At 42.9% G+C, this 18,539-nt stretch overlaps 1 protein-coding gene across 2 annotated transcripts; it reads left to right on the top strand.

Annotated features, from left to right (window-relative positions):
• The first annotated feature begins 9,019 nt into the window (after window positions 1-9,019).
• ARMC12 (armadillo repeat containing 12) lies at window positions 9,020-17,328 on the top strand. Of its 2 annotated transcripts, XM_074236446.1 has the most exons (6): window positions 9,025-9,273; window positions 9,776-9,921; window positions 10,290-10,424; window positions 14,224-14,397; window positions 15,069-15,140; window positions 16,867-17,328. In XM_074236446.1, the coding sequence occupies exons 1-6, from the start codon at window positions 9,129-9,131 to the stop codon at window positions 17,203-17,205; spliced, it is 1,011 nt and encodes a 336-aa protein (XP_074092547.1). In that variant the 5' UTR covers window positions 9,025-9,128; the 3' UTR covers window positions 17,206-17,328. The 2 variants fall into 2 exon arrangements, with proteins under 2 accessions (XP_074092548.1, XP_074092547.1); XM_074236447.1 differs by lacking the exon at window positions 10,290-10,424 and having other exon boundaries at window positions 9,020-9,273.
• The last annotated feature ends 1,211 nt before the right edge of the window (window positions 17,329-18,539 follow it).

Below are 18,539 nucleotides of genomic sequence, written 5' to 3'. Positions count from 1 at the left end.
TCCTTGAGAAGACAAAAGAACACAATCATACCGTTCCCACAGGATGTTTGATTCACATTTCCCTTAGTATATGAGTCATCATAAGTCATAAATGCAAAACCTCTGGAGTCAGAATCTTAGCTCATTAGCATACTTTCATAGGAGTGAGATCTGGTTGCTAGTCCACAGCTAGAACTTAGAACAACTAGTGCTTCCCAATATGGACTTATTGGTCATCATTAAGGGTCCTCTTGACTTAGTTGGTCATAGCTATCAACCACAGAGCAGAAGTGTTGATTTGGCATTTGGTCCAGCCAGTGGTCAAGTACCTTTCCCTCTAACCTTGACCACCACTTTCTTAGGCATCCTTTCTTCTCTAATTCCCATATCACAAAGATATTGATGCTACTTGGGGTGGGAGAGAGGGGTAGCTGAAAATCAAGAAGTTGTTACTCTTAAATGTCCTGAAACTAATCAGATATAGAATCACACAACTAGAAGAGAACCCCCAACCCTCAAGAATTGTCTCCTTTTGCAGAAGAGGAAACTGAGGATCACCAAATGAGTTATTGGCAGGGCTGCAATTAGAAACTGAATTTTTTTTGAATACTAAGTCAATTTTTTCCCCCTACATAGTCTTTCTCAGAACATCACCCATTTGTGTTTCCCATCAAGGTCAAGAAGTCTCAAAAGTCATAACCAAAGCCTCTTATGTCCATGGGAAGAATTTGGGTAGATGGGGACAAGATGTTAGATGGTAAAGCTAAATAGATTCAGAATTGTTATTCTGAGTTATTCAGAGACTTTATTAATGGATTGATATCAGATGTCTCTATTGGAAAGCCCCAGGGATCTGAGTTTGACTGTATTCTATTTGATCAAATTGATCTCCCTGAAGTGCAAGTCTGATCATGTCACCCTACCCTTCCACTATTTAATAAACTTTAATGGCTCACTATTGCTTCTGGGTATCAAATATAAAACTTTCTGTTTAGCTTCTTATACCTTCCCCCACCCCCACCCCCTTCCCCCTAGACTTGTATTACAGTAATATAGCCTTCAGCCTAATATTCCATCCCTCTTCTCTGGGCTTTTTCACTGGCTGAGTCCCAGGTCTGGAATCCCCTTTTCATGTCCACTCCCTAGCTTCCCTGAATTCCTTCAATTCTCAACTAAAGTCCCACCTTCAATAAGAAGACTTTCAGAATCCCCTTTAAAACTAGTACTTTCCCCCCTGTGAATTATTTCCAATTTATCCTATTGATAGTCTACTTGTACATGGTTGTTTGCATCTTGTTTCTTTCATTAAGATTGTTAAGTCCTTGAGAACAGGAACTCTTTTTTTTTTTTTTTTTTAGTTTATTTGGCCTTTGTATCACCAGTGTTTAGCATAGCTCCTGGGAATACTTGGTGTTTATTAAAAGTTTATTGGCTGAGTGATTGATTCAGATAAAGGCCCAGATGATACATTTAATCAAATTTATAGATGGCATAATACTAAGGATTATAATTTAACACATTGGATGGCAGAGTCAGAATCTAAAAAGATTTTTTGACAGGCTCTAAATATGGTTGAATATGAGGATAAAATTTAATATATATGTAGGTATATTCATAAATATGATATTCATGTATCTAAATATGAATATATATGTTATATAGATACATATACACACAGACCCTTATACTTGCAATCAAAAAACCAGCTGCACAAGAACAGTATAAAGGAGGCATGGCTAGACAGCAGTTCATGTGAAAAAATCTGGGGGTGTCAGAGGACTGTAAGCTCAACATGAGTCAACAATATGATGTGGCAGCCAAAAACATCTAATGTGATCCCAGGCTGCATTAAGAGAGAGGCACAGTGTTCTGAACATGGGAGGTGATAGTCCTGCTGTCCTCGGCTTTGGTCAGACCACATCTGAAGTCTTATGTTCAGTTCTGGGAGGCATATTTAGGAAAAACAAAGACAAACTGGACCATATCCAGAACAGGATGGCCAGGATGCTGAGAGGAATGGAAACCAGACCACGGAGGACCAGTTGAAGAAACTCAGGAAGATTAGTCTGGAGAAGAGACTTGGGGGAAGGGATGTGATAACTTTCATATTTGATGGGCTCTCTTGTGGAAGATTTGCTTTGTTTGCCCCAGAGGGCAGAGCTAAGAGCAAAGAGTAAAATTTTCAGAGAAACAGATTTCATCTTCTTGAAAGGGAAAACTGCTGGCTGTTGAAGTCTTTGAACAAAGAGGGGGCAGTCAAGTCTCCACTGGGGAGATTGAACACCAGCAATAATACTCTCCAATGAGAATCCCAGCAAAGTGGGGGTGGGGGGAAGTGATTGTGGTGTACTGAGTGGGGGGTAGTAGGAAGGAATAGGTGAAGAGACCAGCTTGGAGATATTCCTGGTAAGACTTTGACATTTTTGAGTGATATATCCTGATCTACTGCTTAGGGATGGATCCTCTTGCCCTACAGAATTCCTGCTTCCATCTTTCTATTATTTCAAACTATCACAGCTCAGTTCAGTTTTTAGATTACTTGGGACTGATTTTTATCACAGCTTCTGTATCTCTCTCAACTGGACTGTAAGCTCTTTGAGGTGTTGAACACAAAGTGCTCATTCCACAGACACTGTTATATGCAGAGCTCAATACCAGATAGTGGATGAAGACTTCTTTAAAAGATTACAGTCTTTAGTGATTGGGAAAGACTACTAACATCTCTGGCATATTATTGCACAGAAAGAAACACATCACCCTGACTGATATACTCAGGCCTCCCAAGGGCCTTGGGAAGGAAAAATGTGTATGAGTCAGCCTCTTGACTCTCCACTCATCCTTCAGCAGTCTCCGTACAGTCAGGACCAAATCAGACCCCCTCATTGTGATCTGTGGAGTCCAGAAGACCACCCCCTGGCCTTGAACACTGCTCCTGTCAGCCTCAGATCATAGTGGGAGTTGTCCTCAGTCCTTTAGCTTTGTTCTTGGATTGAAGACTTTGCTTAAGAGTTAGAGGGAGGGGCACAACAAATAGCTTACTTCTTCCAACCGTAATTTGATCCCTTACACAAGTGGCATGGATTTATGGGATCTGATTCCCCATTTAACAGGGGAACTCAGTCCCTGCCTCAATATCCCCCACAGCAGTATTGAGTAGAAAAAATGCAGGGAAAAGGTGTCTCTAACTTGGGACTTGCAGCCTCTCTTTTACCCTGAGTTCCCTCCCATTTTCCACTTTAGGTCCCCTACCCCCACCCCCTAGAAGTTGCCATGACAACAAAGAGGTCAGGAGGGGGTGGGACCTTTCTCCATCCTCCCTTTCTAAGAGAGACAAAGTTCCTTTCCCTACCTCACTTCAGCCTCCCCCAGTCATTCACTCGAGACACTTAAAGGTGGGGGTGGTCTACTCTCCTTCCACCTCAGCTGGGCTGGGAGCAGCCTACTTAATGGCCCTTCCTAGGATCCCTATTAATTACACCGAGCTGTAGGATGCTCCAGCTCCAGTAGCTGTGATAGGAGAATCTGGAAAGGAGATTCGGATTTAAGTGCTGTCTCTGCCAGGAGTGACCAGTTGTGGCCGGTTCTTGCCTCAGTTTCCTCATCTGTGAAATGAGAATAGGAAAGCCTACAGTACTTGTCTCACAGAAATCTTGTGAGAATAAATGAGGTAATGTTTATAGTCAGGATAATTATATGTAATCCAAAAGGTAAATGCCATCTTTTTTGATTCCTGAAGCAAGTTACTTCCCTTTCCGTGGGCCTCAGTTTCCTGAGATAGAACTTTCTAATTTCTCAACTAGGTCTAAATCCAATGAACCCATGGAAACTGGGGTAAGGAAGGGGTGGGTAGAAGTGTACACTTAGGCAGTAAGGGTATGGGTTTGGTGACTCTTGCGCATCCCTCCCACTCCCACCCCCACCTCTACCTCCACCCTCTGGGTCGGTAGACTTGCTGGAACCAAACTGTCTCTGAAGCACCCCTAACCACAGAAACCCTTCTCCTCACCCCAGCCCTAATTGGGGCACGAGCTACACTCCTGTGTGACACACCCCGCATACGCCCTAGCACTGGGGACACTCGAGTTCCCCCTCGGGCCTCCTAGTCAGGTCCACAGGGAGGGGGAGAGGGATAGGAACAGATGGGGGTGGCAGGGAGGGCTACCCTCCTCGCCTGGCTCCCTTTCCCCTATTCCCCTCCAGCCCCCCCCCCCCATTCCTCCCGAGGGGTTGGAGCTCAGGGTAGAAGGAGTTAAACAAGGTGAAGGAACGGAACTGCTGGGGGATGGGGTGCAGTAAAGTGGGGAAGGCGGAGGGGACGAAAGAGAAAGTGTGAGAGCGAGGGCGGGAGGGGGTGGCGAGCAGAGAGAGACAGAACATCCTGTGCCCGTCGCCGGATACAGCGCTGGAGGGAGGAGGGGGCGCGGAGGCGGAGGTAGACAGAGACTGGGGGGGGGGGTGGAGAGGGCTGAGAGATGGAGGGGGCAGGGGGGCCGCGGCCACCCGGGGCTGTGAAGGGAGACCTCCGAGATGCCCCTCCAAAATCCGCCCCCGCCCCTTCTCCACAATCTATACCACACCCTCAGCTGTAGGCTCCTACCCCCACCTCTGCATTTACTCCCCCTTCACAGTCCCTAGCTGCTGCCTCCCCGTTTCCCCACCCTGCCTCCTCCTTCCTCTCTTTAAGGAGAATATGCTAGAAGAGAGACCCCAAAGCCTGGGTTCCCGAAGAAAGGGGTTGCTGAGTTGAAGGGCATGTGCCAGCTGGAAGTCTGCCTCTGCCTCTTAATTGCTCTTGACGTTGGGCAAGTCTCAGTTTCCTCATCTGTAAAATGAGAGACTTAGACTTAGACCTCCACGGTCCCTTTCAGCTACAGAACTCTGATCCTTTGATACATGAAGCTGAAATAAAATATATCATTATATCCATTCCACAGTTGAAACTGAGAGTTTCAGCAAAATTAAACAGCCTCCAAGGATTGACAGGATGGTAGTAAGCTTTAGTGAAGGATTGCAATCCCAGTCTTCTGACTCCACTTTCGTAACCAATTGAGATTAGTTTTCCTTGACTTTATTCTACTCTGTCCCCAGTGAACCCATGTGCTCATCCTCCCTAGATTTCAATGGTCATAATACTTAGCACAGTGCCTTGTCATCTGTCAAAATCCCTTGATTCATTGATTAACTTGCTAGCTGCCAGAGATACTTAGGAAAAAATGGGGTGTAAGAATGTCATAGCCTGAGGGTCATAATCTAAATATGTGATGGTGTTGTTCTGTTCAAAGAAAAAAACAGACTCAATAATAGGCTTTATGTAAACCTAATTTGGAGAAACAGTGTGGTTACTTTTCAAATGTTTAAGGTAAATGGGGTTTTCTGGTCCCCTGGAGATGACTCAGTAAAAAGAGATAGATTAAAGTAAATGAGATTACTTAGTCCAAAAAAGACTCAATCTAGAGAAAAGCTATCAAGAGTCATTCCAGTCAGGGATATTCCTGAAATGGCAGAAGGACTCCCACAACACAGGAAATTCTGACTATACAACAGTGGTACACTGAAGAAGAATACTAGATTTGGGGATTAGGGAACCTGGGTTCTAATCTTGCCTCCAATCTAATCTGTTAACCATTTAGTAAACATTTTTTTGGTTTGTCTTTTGTCTGATTTTGCCTAAATTACTTCACCAGGCTGGGTCTCAAGTTTCTTCCTCTTTTAAGATGAGGATAATAATACCTGCTTCCTACCTCTTATGGCTGTCCTGGGCAAAGCTCTTTATATTGTAATAAAATATTAAGTGAAAAAATCATATTGTAAAGACCAACTATTTTACAAATGAAATTTGGTTAAAATGAAGATGAAGGGGAAAAAGAAGTCCCATAAGAATATCCTGCGTGCTTATAGATAAGAAAAAAGATCCTTCCCTTTTACTCTGGTGATGTGGAATGGGTGGAAATGGTCAGGTTTATGGGGGTAATTGCTGATAAATATTTATGTGGGCCTTAGGCATTTGCCCCTTTTCCCTTACTGGCTACTTCCCAGAGTCTCTGTTTAGTGGTTAGCCAAAAGAAAAAAAAAGAAGGGGGGACAGGGGAGGGAGAAGTGGGTGGGTATGTGGGAATCACAGGGACATTGGGGTGTAGGGTGGAGGAGACAGATTTGGATTGCTTTGAAAATTTCAGGAACAGTGTGTTACTGTCCACTGGAGGCTCTGAGCCTCCCTTGTAACACATAAGACTTTAAAGCTCTTCACAGTCTGGCTCCAGCCTACCTTTCCAGGCTTATTGCATATTACTCCCCTTCATGAACGCTATGTTCCAGCCAAATTGGCCTACATTCTGTTCCCTGAACTTGGCAGTCCATCTCCCCCCTCCATGACTTTGCACAGGCTGTCCCCCTGGCCTGGAATGCCCTCCCTCTTCACTTCAGCCCCCTAGAATCTCTAACCTACTTCAAGATTAAATTTAGGTGCTATCTTCTATGGGGGACTTTTCTTGATTCCCCCTAGGTTAATTGCCCATTTCCTCAAGTCCTCATCTAAGTTTTTACATCTATTTTGAAGAGTCCATGATATTCTAGACTTTGTGACAGAAGGCTTGCATTCAAATCCCATTTGCCAGATGTGTGACCTTGGGTAGATAACTTCTCTCTAAGCCTCAGTTTTCTCATCTGTATAACAAGACAATTGGACCAGATGGCCTTTAAGGTCCCCCGCTAGTTTATAATCTATGATTCCCAAGTTTTATCCCTCCCAAGAAATGAGCTCTTTGAGGGCAAGGTTGATTTTTCAATTTTATTTTTTATCTCCTATCCAGGAGTGGCATAGTATATATAGTGCCCAGGCCTGGAGCCAGAAAGACTCATCTTCCTGAGTTCTAATCCAGCCTCAGACACAAATTGTGTGACTGGAGAAATCAGTTCACCTTGTTTACCTCAATTTCCTCATCTGTAAAATGAGCTGGAGAAGGAATTGGCAAAGGACTCTGATATCTCTGCCAAGAAAACCCCAAATGGGGTCAGAAAGAGTCAGACATGACTGAACAATAAAAATCTCTAACAAGTGTCTTACACAATAGTAGGCACTTAATAAATGTTTATTGGGTTAGACTTGAAATGACAGAGCAAAATCTCCTGGAGTTAAAAATGTGTACAAGTACAAAAGATAATATAAAAAAGTGTTTCTCCTTGAGCTTCCCTGTTTGTTTCACCCCAGTTTGACTGTTTATCTTACCTAGAGTTCTAACTCCATTGGGAAAGCTCTGCTATCAGGTCCTTGAGGGGGATCAGATGCTTTGCACTGCCCTTGAAGGAAGAAACAGAAGACAAGACTCTAGAGAGCATGTGATCCAATTTGCCCTTTTTTAAAGATGGGGAAACTGGGGGCGGCTAGGTGGCGTAGTGGATAAAGTACTGGCCTTGGAGTTAGGAGTACCTGGGTTCAAATCCGGTCTCAGACACTTAATAATTACCTAGCTGTGTGGCCTTGGGTAAGCCACTTAACCCCATTTGCCTTGCTAAAACCTAAAAAAATAAAGATGGGGAAACTGAGGCTGAGCACTATAAGACACTCATCTAAGAGCTGTGCATGCAATAATTAAAAAGCAAGCTTTAAACCCAGATCTCCAGACCCTGCAACCTCTCTTTCTATATTGCCATTCAAACTTTCCTCTCCCCCAACTTGGGGGAGCCTTGCTGTCTCCCCAGACTCCACTATGACATGGTCCAAGAGTTTAAAAAGGTCAAGCAGGTAAAACTTCATATTGATATAAATTCATTGGAATTCTTTACTGGATGATACAGATGACACTGAGAACTGTGTTGGAGAGTTGGGCTTGATTCAGCCCAGTCAGCATGGTCCATCTTACAGATTTACAACTGCTAACAGCTGGTTTGACTTTGGGTAAGTCATTATTTTAATAAAATGGTGAATCTGGAATTAGGAAGAGCTGAATTTGAATTTCAGACACTTCCTCGTTGTGTAACCACAGGCAAGTAACCTTTCTCCACTCAGTTTTTCTAATCTGTAAAACAGAGATAATCATTGCAGCCATGTTGTGAGGATAACACATGCAAAATACTTTGCAGACTTATTATTCTGTCCTCTTTGACTCTTCTTGACCCCAACTGAGAATTTTTTTTTGGGGGGGAGGCAAAGATACTGGAGTGGTCTGTCATTTCCTCCTCCACTTCTTTTACAGATGAGAAAATTGAGGCAAACAAGATTGAAGTGACTCACCTATGGTCAAACAGCTAGTAAGTGTTGAACTCAGGTCTTTCTGACTCCAGGTTTGACTCTCTATCCACTGTGCCATCTAACTGCCCTTACAAATCTATATAAATCATAGCTATGATTAACCCTTTCAGAATTCAATGTCTTCATCTATAATCAAGAGAGTTGGACTAAACTTCCATTGCTAAATCTCTGCTTCTATGATCACTCTCACCTGACAACTCTCAGCGACCTCGGTTTAGGCTGTTTTCTCCCTGGCTGAATTGGGATTGGCTGATAAGGATACTCAGAGCTGTTTATTTTTCCCCTCATCCTGTCCTAATAGGAGCTCAGGTTCAAATTTGATGATCCTCAAACTAACCTTTACTCAATGCTCCCTCTCTTCCTTGCTCCTTCCCAAACACTCTGAGAAAGGTCCTCTTCTTATACAGTGCCACAATGGCAAGGCTGGGCTGGGGAGAAGGGAAGGGGCAAGCTGAAAGACTAGAACTGAAGGAACCTGTGAATGGCTCTGGGGCTCCCCTTCTGTGTCATTTCCTTGGTCTATCTCCCTCACCCAAATCTCCTTGGTGTGAATGCGTACAATCAAGAGCCAATGGGGCTCTGCTGCCCTCTAACGGCAGTGAACCAGCAAGAGCGACTGGGCTAATTGGCTCCTCCCCCTGCCTCTCAGAGATCCTAATTGGCTCCACCAACTTGTCTTCTTTCCCCATGGCCCACGGTTCCCCTCATCTCTCTGCTCAGATTTCTTTCCTACTTGGTGAGGGAAGGCAGAGTCCCTTCCCTAGTTCCCTTTGTTTCCTGAGTTCCAGGTTCTGATTTTGGCTCCTTGGGTATTGGGTTTCACTGAAGGTTCCAATTCCGGAAGCCTTTGCCTGGGGTGCCTGTGGCCCAAGCTCCTCACCCAAGGGGGAGCTGGCCAAACATGAATTTTATGGACTTTACACTCCGTAAGGGAGTGGTTGGCCTGGCCACAGGTGCAGGTGCCATCTACCTGCTCTACAAGGCCATCAAAGCTGGCATAAGTAGTCATTCATCTATTCCAACATCTTCACCTGTCTGCATTGCCCGTGAGTTCTAGGGGCTCCTGGGAGAGGGCTCTGTCCCAAAGGTAATCTTCAAACACAGAAGACGCCTACAAAGGGAGATTACCTAGCTCTCCAAGCTCTCCTCTCTTCCCTCCCCTTTTCTCTGTTGGTATTTGCCCTGCAGCCCCCTAGGCACAAGTTGCCATTGAAAGGGCAACAGCTAGAGCCAAATCAACCTTGTTAGATTTCCAAACTGTCACCCTCCTTCTCTGCCCAATTAGAACTTTACTGAGATTTCCAATGGAGAGTGGATTAAATTTGGCATCAGCAACTACTCAGAAACCTCACTGCCTGAACCTTCACCTGTGTCGTGTGTAGGATTTGAGACAGACACTGAAGTGGGTTTCCTCTATGACAGAAGCCAGGGCTTTCCCCCCTCCTTGCTCAGATCCCAGGTGTATTCCCCTCTTCTTTGGTCACTCTTTACTCCCACACTCATTCTAAGACCTGGGGCTGGGGGTGGGGTGGGGCTGGGACTGCCTAGGACTGGCCATTGAGCGAGAGCGGCATGGAAAAGACTCTGGAGAGCTTCGAAGGCTCCTCAACTCACTGGAAACCAAACAGGATGCGTACTCCAAGGGCATGATTCTTCACAGCATCACCCGGTGTGTCTACTTATTGGAAGCTGAAGTGAGGAGCCGCCCAGGGAGAGGGGATGGGTAGAGGGAGAGAAAAGGAGGGGGGAGAAAGCTCTTACACCAGCTGGATGGGATTGGGTGGGGCCAGGATCCTGAGTGGCCTCTGCAGTTTTGGCCATTGGACTGACACCAATTAGGATCACGTTCCAGGAAAGCAAGGTGGTTGGGGCAGAGCTTAAGAACCACAATCTCTCCCTCCTTCCCTCTCCTTTGAGTGGCAGAAGGTGAAGGGTAGGGTTCCATTTTTGTCCTTAGTCTTTGTATTAGGAAGGTGAGTGGCTATCATGGGAGGAACTGGACCCAGGGTGCCCTTTTCTCCCCTCCTTCTTCCATGCCCCTCCCACCTTTCATCCCATACAGGCCTCTACCTGCACCTTCGAGGACATCAGGTTGGTGGGCTGTTTGCTTGATGACAAGGACAACAGCGTCAAAATCCAAGCTCTCAATGCTCTGAAGGCTTTCTCTGGTATAAGGAAATTCAGGCTTAAGATTCAGGTGAACCCAGGAGCAAGTGATTAAAGGGCAGTCCTAGGGAGGATGAGAAAAGCAGAGGGAGGCCCTGAATGCTTGAATGTCTGACTTGTTTCAACACTGCAGAGATATCTAAGAAGTCCACCCCCTTTAGTTGTAGTAAAAAGCTTTATAGTCTAATAAAAACTCTGAGTTCCTTAGACCCTGAAAGCTGGGTTTGAGGCTGGTGAGAGTCTCCCAGGGTAACCCTCAGGGAAGAGGAATAAGGACCACCATGATGGAGATGATAACGTGGCTGGTAGAAATGGAGGGTTGGGTGAGAGCTCCAAATAGTGGCATGGATGCTGAAAGTAGACTGGCAACATGATTGAGGGGCTGGGAGTGGTGCCAGGTCCCTGAATGAGTCATGTTTAAGTCAAGCATTTTTAACCTGTCTCCAGGATATTAAATTCAGCTCAAGTGTTTTTCCAACCTGCATATATATGTGTTCAGTATTGTGGGAAGGGCTGTGAGAAACATAAATGAAATCTAAGACACTGTTTTTTCCTAAGAGCACTTGAGGGAGATGGATTTAAGCTAATGAAACAGAGAACAACAAATATGGATAAGTAATCTTCAGCCTTTTGGAACATTTTTGGAATTTTGTAGAAATCTTTCACATACCTTACTCATGATAATTCAGTTCATTATTTCATTCATATCCAACTCTTGGTGACGAATTTTTGGGGTTTTCTTGGCAAAGAAACTACAATGGCTTACTCCTCTAGCTAATTTTATAGATGAGGAAACTGAGACAAACAGGGCTAAAGGTCATATAGCTAGTGAGTGCCTGAAGTCAGATCTGAACTTAGGCAGATGAGACTTCCTGACTCAAGGCCTGGCACTCTACCCACTGAGCCTCCCAGTTGACCTACCTATGATAGTGGTATCCATTAATTGAGAAAATACTTAATGGCAAAAAGGGACTATAGATTCAACACCTTTATTTTACAGAGGAGGAGAATGATGCCCAGAGAGGTTAAAAGATTATATGTTTAGAGTTCGATTTGAGGAAACTGAGTTTGATAAAAGACTTAAGCTCAGGAGTTTATGTAATTTGTCCAAGGCCATACAGCCAGGAAGTGGCAAAGCTAGGATTCAAATCTATTTTCTCTTGATTACAAAACCTCTTCAATATAACACACTTGCAGGGTGGCTAGGTGGCGTAGTGGATAAAGCACCCGCCTTGGAGTCAGGAGTAACTGGGTTCAAATCCAGTCTCAGACACTTAATAATTACCTAGCTGCGTGGCCTTGGGCAAGCTACTTAACCCCATTTGCCTTGCAAAAAAACCTAAAAAAAATATAACACTTGCCTCTCAATACTTTTAAATTAATTTGAATTTTATTTATCACAGTAACATTTGCGTATGTTGGGAAAACATCTATACATTTTTGTGGTTCAGTTGTCTCAGTTGCATTTGACTCTGTCTGACCCGATTGGTGTTTTCTTAGCAAAGATATTAGAATGGTTTGCCATGTCTTTCTCCAGCTCGTTTTACAGGAAATTGAGGTAAATTAGGTTAAATGACTTGTCCAGGGTCACATAGCTAGTAGTTTCTGAGGCCAGATTTGAACTCAGGAAGATAGTCTTTCTGCCTCCAGGCTTAGGTACTCTATCCATTTTGACACCTACCTGCCATATATACAGGTTTTTATATATTATTTACTCAAATCTACAAAAAATAATGTGTTTGCTTATTTATTATTCCAAATTATAGGGTGTGCTTTCTGGTCATTAAAATAAAGCCAAGGGGTAGCTAGGTGGCATAGTGGATAAAGCACCAGCCCTGGAGTCAGGAGTACCTGGGTTCAAATCCGGTCTCAGACACTTAATAACTACCTAGCTGTGTGGCCTTGGGCAAGCCACTTAACCCCATTTGCCTTGCAAAACACCTAAAAAAAAATAAAGCCAAAATATCAAAACATATGAGTTGCCTGACCCCTTGCCATAACTTCCTGACCCTTTTATAGGATCTCTGCTTGATAGGCTGAATCAGGATGTCCTTATTTAAATGCCAGTTGATCAATTGATCCAGATTATATATGAAAGGGGAGTTCAGAAAAGAATAAGGCCATAATGGACTGGTGTACTCAAGTGAGGCTTCATGGATGTGAGAACTTGAAAGGATAGTTAAGACTCGGATAGGTAGAAAGGATGGAAAGGAAAGGAAACATTCTGGGAATAGAGGAGTGAGCAGAATAACAGAATTTCCAAAGTCCCCTAGGGACTTTCAAGACCCTCTACCCCAATTCCTTCATCATATATTTAAAGAAGCTGAAGCAAATGTTATCATTGCTTTGGCTAAGGACACCCAGTGAGTTAGTGTCAAAGACAGAATTGGACCCCAGTTTGATTCCTAGAACAGTATAAGAGAGGTATGTGTTCAGGAGGTGGTCTACCTATATCAAAAGGCGCCATGAACTAGTGGGCTATAATGTTCGGTGAACTGCCCCTAACATTCATTTTTTAAATGTTCAGTTTTTCCCTTCCCTCCTCCTCCTCCTCTATGCTTTGAGAAGACAAACAATATGATACTGATTATATATAAGAAGTTGTGTAAAACATATTTCCATATTAGTCATGTTGCAAAAGAAAAACACAAAAAAATTAAAAACCCCTTTTTAAAGTATGCTTTATTCTGCACCCTAAATCCATCAGGTTTTTTCTCTCTCTCTTTGGAGGCAGATCTCATTTTTCATTATGAGTTTTTTGGAATTTAGATTATGAATTCTGATTTTGATTGACTGATTTTGAAATTCCTTATGTCCTGTACTCAGAATTATTGACATATGGTAACGGTGATGTAGATTTCTAGACTGAAGACTTGAGTTTGAATCCCTCTTTGACTGTTGACTTTTTGATCTAGGGAAAGGATTCTGCCTTGTCCTAATTTTAATCTGCTCCACTAATTGCTCATTTTTCATGTTTTCATAGCTCTGAAAGGGGCAAATGTTACAAATTAGGTCTTGACTTGTTTTTTAATTGGTTATCTAGATTTAATAAAATGATGGGGAAAAAACATAATACAAATACAAATTAAAAGCATATCCTGCATATGTATTTTTGTTTTTAGAGAGCTGGTTATTCAACATTTACCAGCACAATTCTGTCATGGGGCCTCAGTTGCACTGACTCTAAAATGAAAAGGTTAGATCAAATTATCTGTGAGGTCTCCTTCATTCCTTAATACTGCTATTTTTTTTTTTTTTGATCCAAACTTGTGATTCGTCCTTATAGAAAGTTGTATTGTTGAGGAAACTCCTACTAGTTCAGATAGGCAACTGTCCTGTAAGTTAGAGATTCAGCCATGATCTGGGCTGGCCCAAGATCACACAAACATTATGAGCTAGAAGCACATTTTGAACTCAGGTCTTCTGACTCTGAGGCTTGCTCTTTATGTGTAATCTTTTAATAATTATAAAAAAAATAAGGTTGGACTGTCAGATATGTGAAGATTGTTTAGAAAGATGCATGTAAATTTATATAGTCAAGAAATGGAGTGGTCCAAACAAGAAAGACTGGAAAGACCCCATTGAAGGGTGTTCACCCATTTGGGCTTTAGCATCCTCTCACCTGTTTTACCTTGGTCTTGTCTTTCTCAGCAAGAGAATTTTGGTCCCACTGCATTCAGCTTATAGGAGACAGGTAGATTCAGTTCCCAAGCCTCTAGGCTGGGGTAAAGGAGAGTAAAATGGTACCCTGGGGAGTGAAAGCATCAAGGGCATTAAGGATTGGAAGATCTGACCTCAGAGTCAAACTCCTCTTTCTTCCTCTGTTCCAGGAGCATTCCATCAAAGTCTTGGAGCTGATCTCTACTGTGTGGGATTCTGAACTGCACATTGCAGGCTTGAGGCTACTCAATGGATTGCCTCTGCCCGATTTTGCTCACCCACAACTCCGTCGGGTGATGCCTTCCCTCATGGAGATCTTGCAGACAGACAGCATCCTGGCACAGGTAACCGAGGACCACAGTTGTGAATGGCACCATCCTCCAGCAGCTGCCCTCCCCACCCCCTAACAAACAGACAGGCACTTGTGACACAGTCCCCACCTACCTGGAAGGAAGCCTTTCCCTCACCGGTAAACTGAGTCACTTTTCTTTTGCTTGCTTCAGTTCTTTCTGCCCACCCATACCCCCAAATCTCACAGTCAAGTGCTGCTCTCCTCAGAGCATTGGCTTTGGAATTATGAGGATCAAAATTTGTATCTTGTCACTTGCTCTGTAAACTTGGGCAAATCACTTAAATCTCCTTGATTTAAGGAGCCTCATTTTCCTCATCTGTAAAATAAGACAATTGGATTAGATGGATTCTGAGACCCTTTTCAGGGCTAAATCAATTATTCTATTATGATAAGAATAACTAGCATTTGCTTTAATGTTAGCAGAGCACTTTACAAATATCTCTCTTTATCCTCATGACTCTATAAGAGAGGTGCTATTATTATTATTCCAATTTTTACAGATGAGGAAACTGAGGCATGAAGAGGTTTAGTGGCTTACCCAGGGTCACACAGCTAGTAAGTATCTGAGGCAGGATTTGAACTCAGAACTTCCTGACTCCATTTAGGGCTCTATCCACTGCTCCACCTAGCTACCCTAGATGATATTCTCTCCTCTGCTTTCAGGTCCAAGCAGTCCGACTCCTGAGTCATCTGGCCCAGAAAAACGACTTGTTATATGACATCCTTAATTGCCAGGTAAGTCTACTTTCACCCCCATGAGGAGTAGGGCAAGGAGTGAAATTGGAGGAGTCAGGGAATAGGAAGATAGATTATAGATTCTTAGGGTGTGGGAAGTAGTGAATAAATCATCTTGTTCATTCCCCTCCCCGTATAATACATAAAACTATCTTATTTAGGAGTTGCCACTGAAGACCCAAAACTGTAGTTTCTTTTTAAGAAAGATTTTATTTATTTTGAGTTTTACAATTTTTTTCCCTATTCTTGTTTCCCTCCCCTCACCTCCCCATAGAAGGCAGTCTGTTAGTCTTTACATTGTTTCCATGGTATACATTGATCTAAGTTGAATGTGATGAGAGAGAAATCATATCCTTAAGGAAGAAGAATAAAGTATCAGAGATAGCCAAATTACATAATGAGATAACAGTTTGGTCTTTGTTCAAACTCACAATTCTTTCTCTGGATACAAATGGTATTCTCCATCGCAGATAGACCCAAATTGTCCCTGATTGTTGCACTCATAGAATGAGCAAGTCCATCAGGTTGATCATCTCCCCCGTGTTGCTGTTAGGGTATACCGTGTTTTTTCTTGTTCTGCTCATCTCGATCAGCATCAGTTCATGCAAATCCTTCCAGGCTTCCCTGAATTCCCGTCCCTCCTGGTTTCTAATAGTGGAGCTAGTGTTCCATGACATACATATACCACAGTTTGTTAAGCCATTCCCCACCAAAACTGCAGTTTTGAAGTGGAAAAGAGGTTGTCCTGATGCTATACCTCCCATAGCTAAACTTTATGTAGATGGCTAAGAAAGGGCAGGGGTTGATTTATTTTAATTTTATTTTTTTCCTCAATTATATGTAAACAAAAATTTTTTACATTCATTTTAAAAATTTGAGTTCCAAATTATATTTTATTTTATATGATATATTTTGTATATTATGATTTTATATAATTTAGTCATAAATTGTAATTTCATAGAATATATAACATTATATAATATTTTGTATACTATGAATCCCCTTCCTCCTCTCCCCCCTCTTTAAGGAGGCAAACCATTGATGTAGATTGTACATGTGTATTCATGAAAAACAGTTCCGGAAACTAATACAAGCAAAGGTTAAATGACTTACCCTAGGTCACACAGCTAGAGTGTCTGAGGTTGGATTTGGATTTAAGACTTCCTGACTTCAGGAATGACACTCAATCCACTTCACCACTTAGATATCTTGAGAGGGGTAGAGATAGAGGAGTCACCTGAATGAAAGAGTTGGTAGTAAGATGGTAGTGAGAAATGAAAAGAGTATCTAATTTGGAGTCAGAATTGAGTTGTAATCCTAGCTCTATCATTTATATATTTATTTATTTATTCATTCATTCATTTATTTTTTTGCAAGACAAATGGGGTTAAGTGGCTTGCCCAAGGCCACACAGCTAGGTAATTATTACGTGTTTGAGACCGGATTTGAACCCAGGTACTCCTGACTCCAAGGCCGGTGCTTTATCCACTACACCACCTAGATGCCCCTCTATCATTTATTGAGCTGTTTGACTCTGACCAAGTCATTTATCTCCTTTGAGCCTCAGTTTCTTTTCTTGTAAAATGAGGATTATACTGTACTACTTACCTCATAGGGTACTTACCTGGAGGAGAGCTCCTTGCAAACAAAGGCTATGGAAATAGGACTATTTCTTTGCTCTTCTCTCAAACCTTTTCTTCCCACTCAACCCCACCTATCCCTATAGGTGCAGAGTAATTTCCTGAACCTGTTCCAGCCCACACAACCTGGGAGCTTGCTGTTTGAGGTGCTAGTGTTTGCAGAACGACTGAGTGAGGGTCGGAGTTCTCCCCATTACCGAGCAGTGAACTGGCAGTATAATGAACAGTCTTTGCATGAAGCACTCTTTGGTGATGAGTCCCGCCTGGCTGACAGACTGCTGGCTCTGGTCATTCATCCAGAGGAAGAGGTGCAGATTCAAGCCTGCAAGGTCATTGTCAGCCTGCAGTGTCCTCAGGACTTTGGCAACCAGCCTTCTTCCTGCCATACAACTTCTTCCTGCTATAATGAAGGGGATGCCAGTTAAGGAGAAGCCAGTAAATGTCATATGGGAGTGAAAGAGAAAAAGCCCCCAAAGAAAGTAGGGTGGGGATAGGAATTCTTGAGAAGAGGCAGCATTTGTTCGAAACCAGGGCCTGAAAGAGCCTCCCAGAAGTCATCTTGTCTGACCCCAGTCCCCAGGGAAGAACAACATATGTGTCATCCCCCTAAACTTTTTCCTCATTAGCATGAAATACAAAGAGCACTGGATTTGGAGTCAAAGAACCTTGGTTCAAATGTCGGCCCTGCCCCCAACACTTGGGGGATCATGGGTTGGAGTGTGGTACAGAATGTGGGTTCTATCCCTGTGTGTGTGTGTGTGTGTGTGTGTGTGTGTGTGTGTGTGTGAGACCTTGAGCAAATCACATCAATCTCCTCTGTGAAAGGAGGGGGCATGTGGTCAAAATGACCTTTTAGGTAGTCTTTATGGATGCCTATAATCCTGATAATTCCCCTATGAGAAGGAAAACTAGAAACTGCAATGGATCTCATGTCAGTTAGAAATTCAAAGACAAGAAAGCATCTTCCCTCCCTCTCCCAGATGTACTCTTGTGGTCAAGTTATGTCTTTCAGAGTATTTTCTTTTTTGAAAATTTAGATCACTTCCCAAACTTCAAAATATGGAGTCAGGTCTGTACACTGCACATCCATGGACACACACAAGTTTAGGGACCAGTTCAAGGGATTTGAAGACAAAGCAGTCAAAAATCATCAAATTTATATAGAAGGTTAGAATAGGGACTTTATTTAGTCCAGTCTCAAGGGACAGGGAACAGAAGTCCAAGTGAAGTAACATGTCAAAGATCAGACAATTGGATTAGTGTCAGAGCTGAGTTTAAAATCAGGTGGTCTGATTTCTAGGATAGGGATAGTTCTTAATATCACACAATGTTTCCTCATTGTGGGTGCTGAGTGGGATGGTTCTTTGTCCTATGTTCTCTAAGAGGACTAATCACACTAGGTGGGTGATGTCTAAGACTTGGAAATGAATTGGATTTAAGTGAGGCAGAGCTGGATTAAGACATCAACCTCACTTTTCCAAGTCATCGTGAGTCCAGTGGCAAGACATAAGTCAAGATGACTGGTGATAGCCCTGTTGGTCTTGGTAATGCTGAGGCAGAATGGTTCATTGGAGTCAGAGGACTTGTGTTCAAATCCTGACTTTGTCATTAACTGTTACCTCGGATAAGTCAAAACCTCTCTGGATCTCAGTTTCCTCAACTTTGAATAGAAAAGATTTGGATTAGATGTTCTTGAAGGCTTTATACAGCTTTGAATCTTTGTTCCTAAGAAATCCAGTCTTTCTAATTGGACATTCTG

Source organism: Macrotis lagotis, chromosome 5 (genome assembly GCF_037893015.1).
Source record: "Macrotis lagotis isolate mMagLag1 chromosome 5, bilby.v1.9.chrom.fasta, whole genome shotgun sequence".
NCBI lineage: Eukaryota > Metazoa > Chordata > Mammalia > Peramelemorphia > Peramelidae > Macrotis > Macrotis lagotis.
The sequence above is the reverse complement of the archived record's forward strand: the minus strand, read 5'-3'. Positions and strand labels throughout refer to the sequence as shown.

What these genes read in the sequence shown, in the direction of transcription:
- ARMC12 (XM_074236446.1), top strand. Translation starts at nt 9,129, where the DNA reads ATGAATTTTATGGACTTTACACTCCGTAAGGGAGTGGTTGGCCTGGCC. An exon ending in TCTACTTATTGGAAGCTGAA is followed by an intron (nt 9,922 to 10,289) that starts GTGAGGAGCCGC and finishes CATCCCATACAG; the next exon opens with GCCTCTACCTGCACCTTCGA. An exon ending in AATTCAGGCTTAAGATTCAG is followed by an intron (nt 10,425 to 14,223) that starts GTGAACCCAGGA and finishes CCTCTGTTCCAG; the next exon opens with GAGCATTCCATCAAAGTCTT.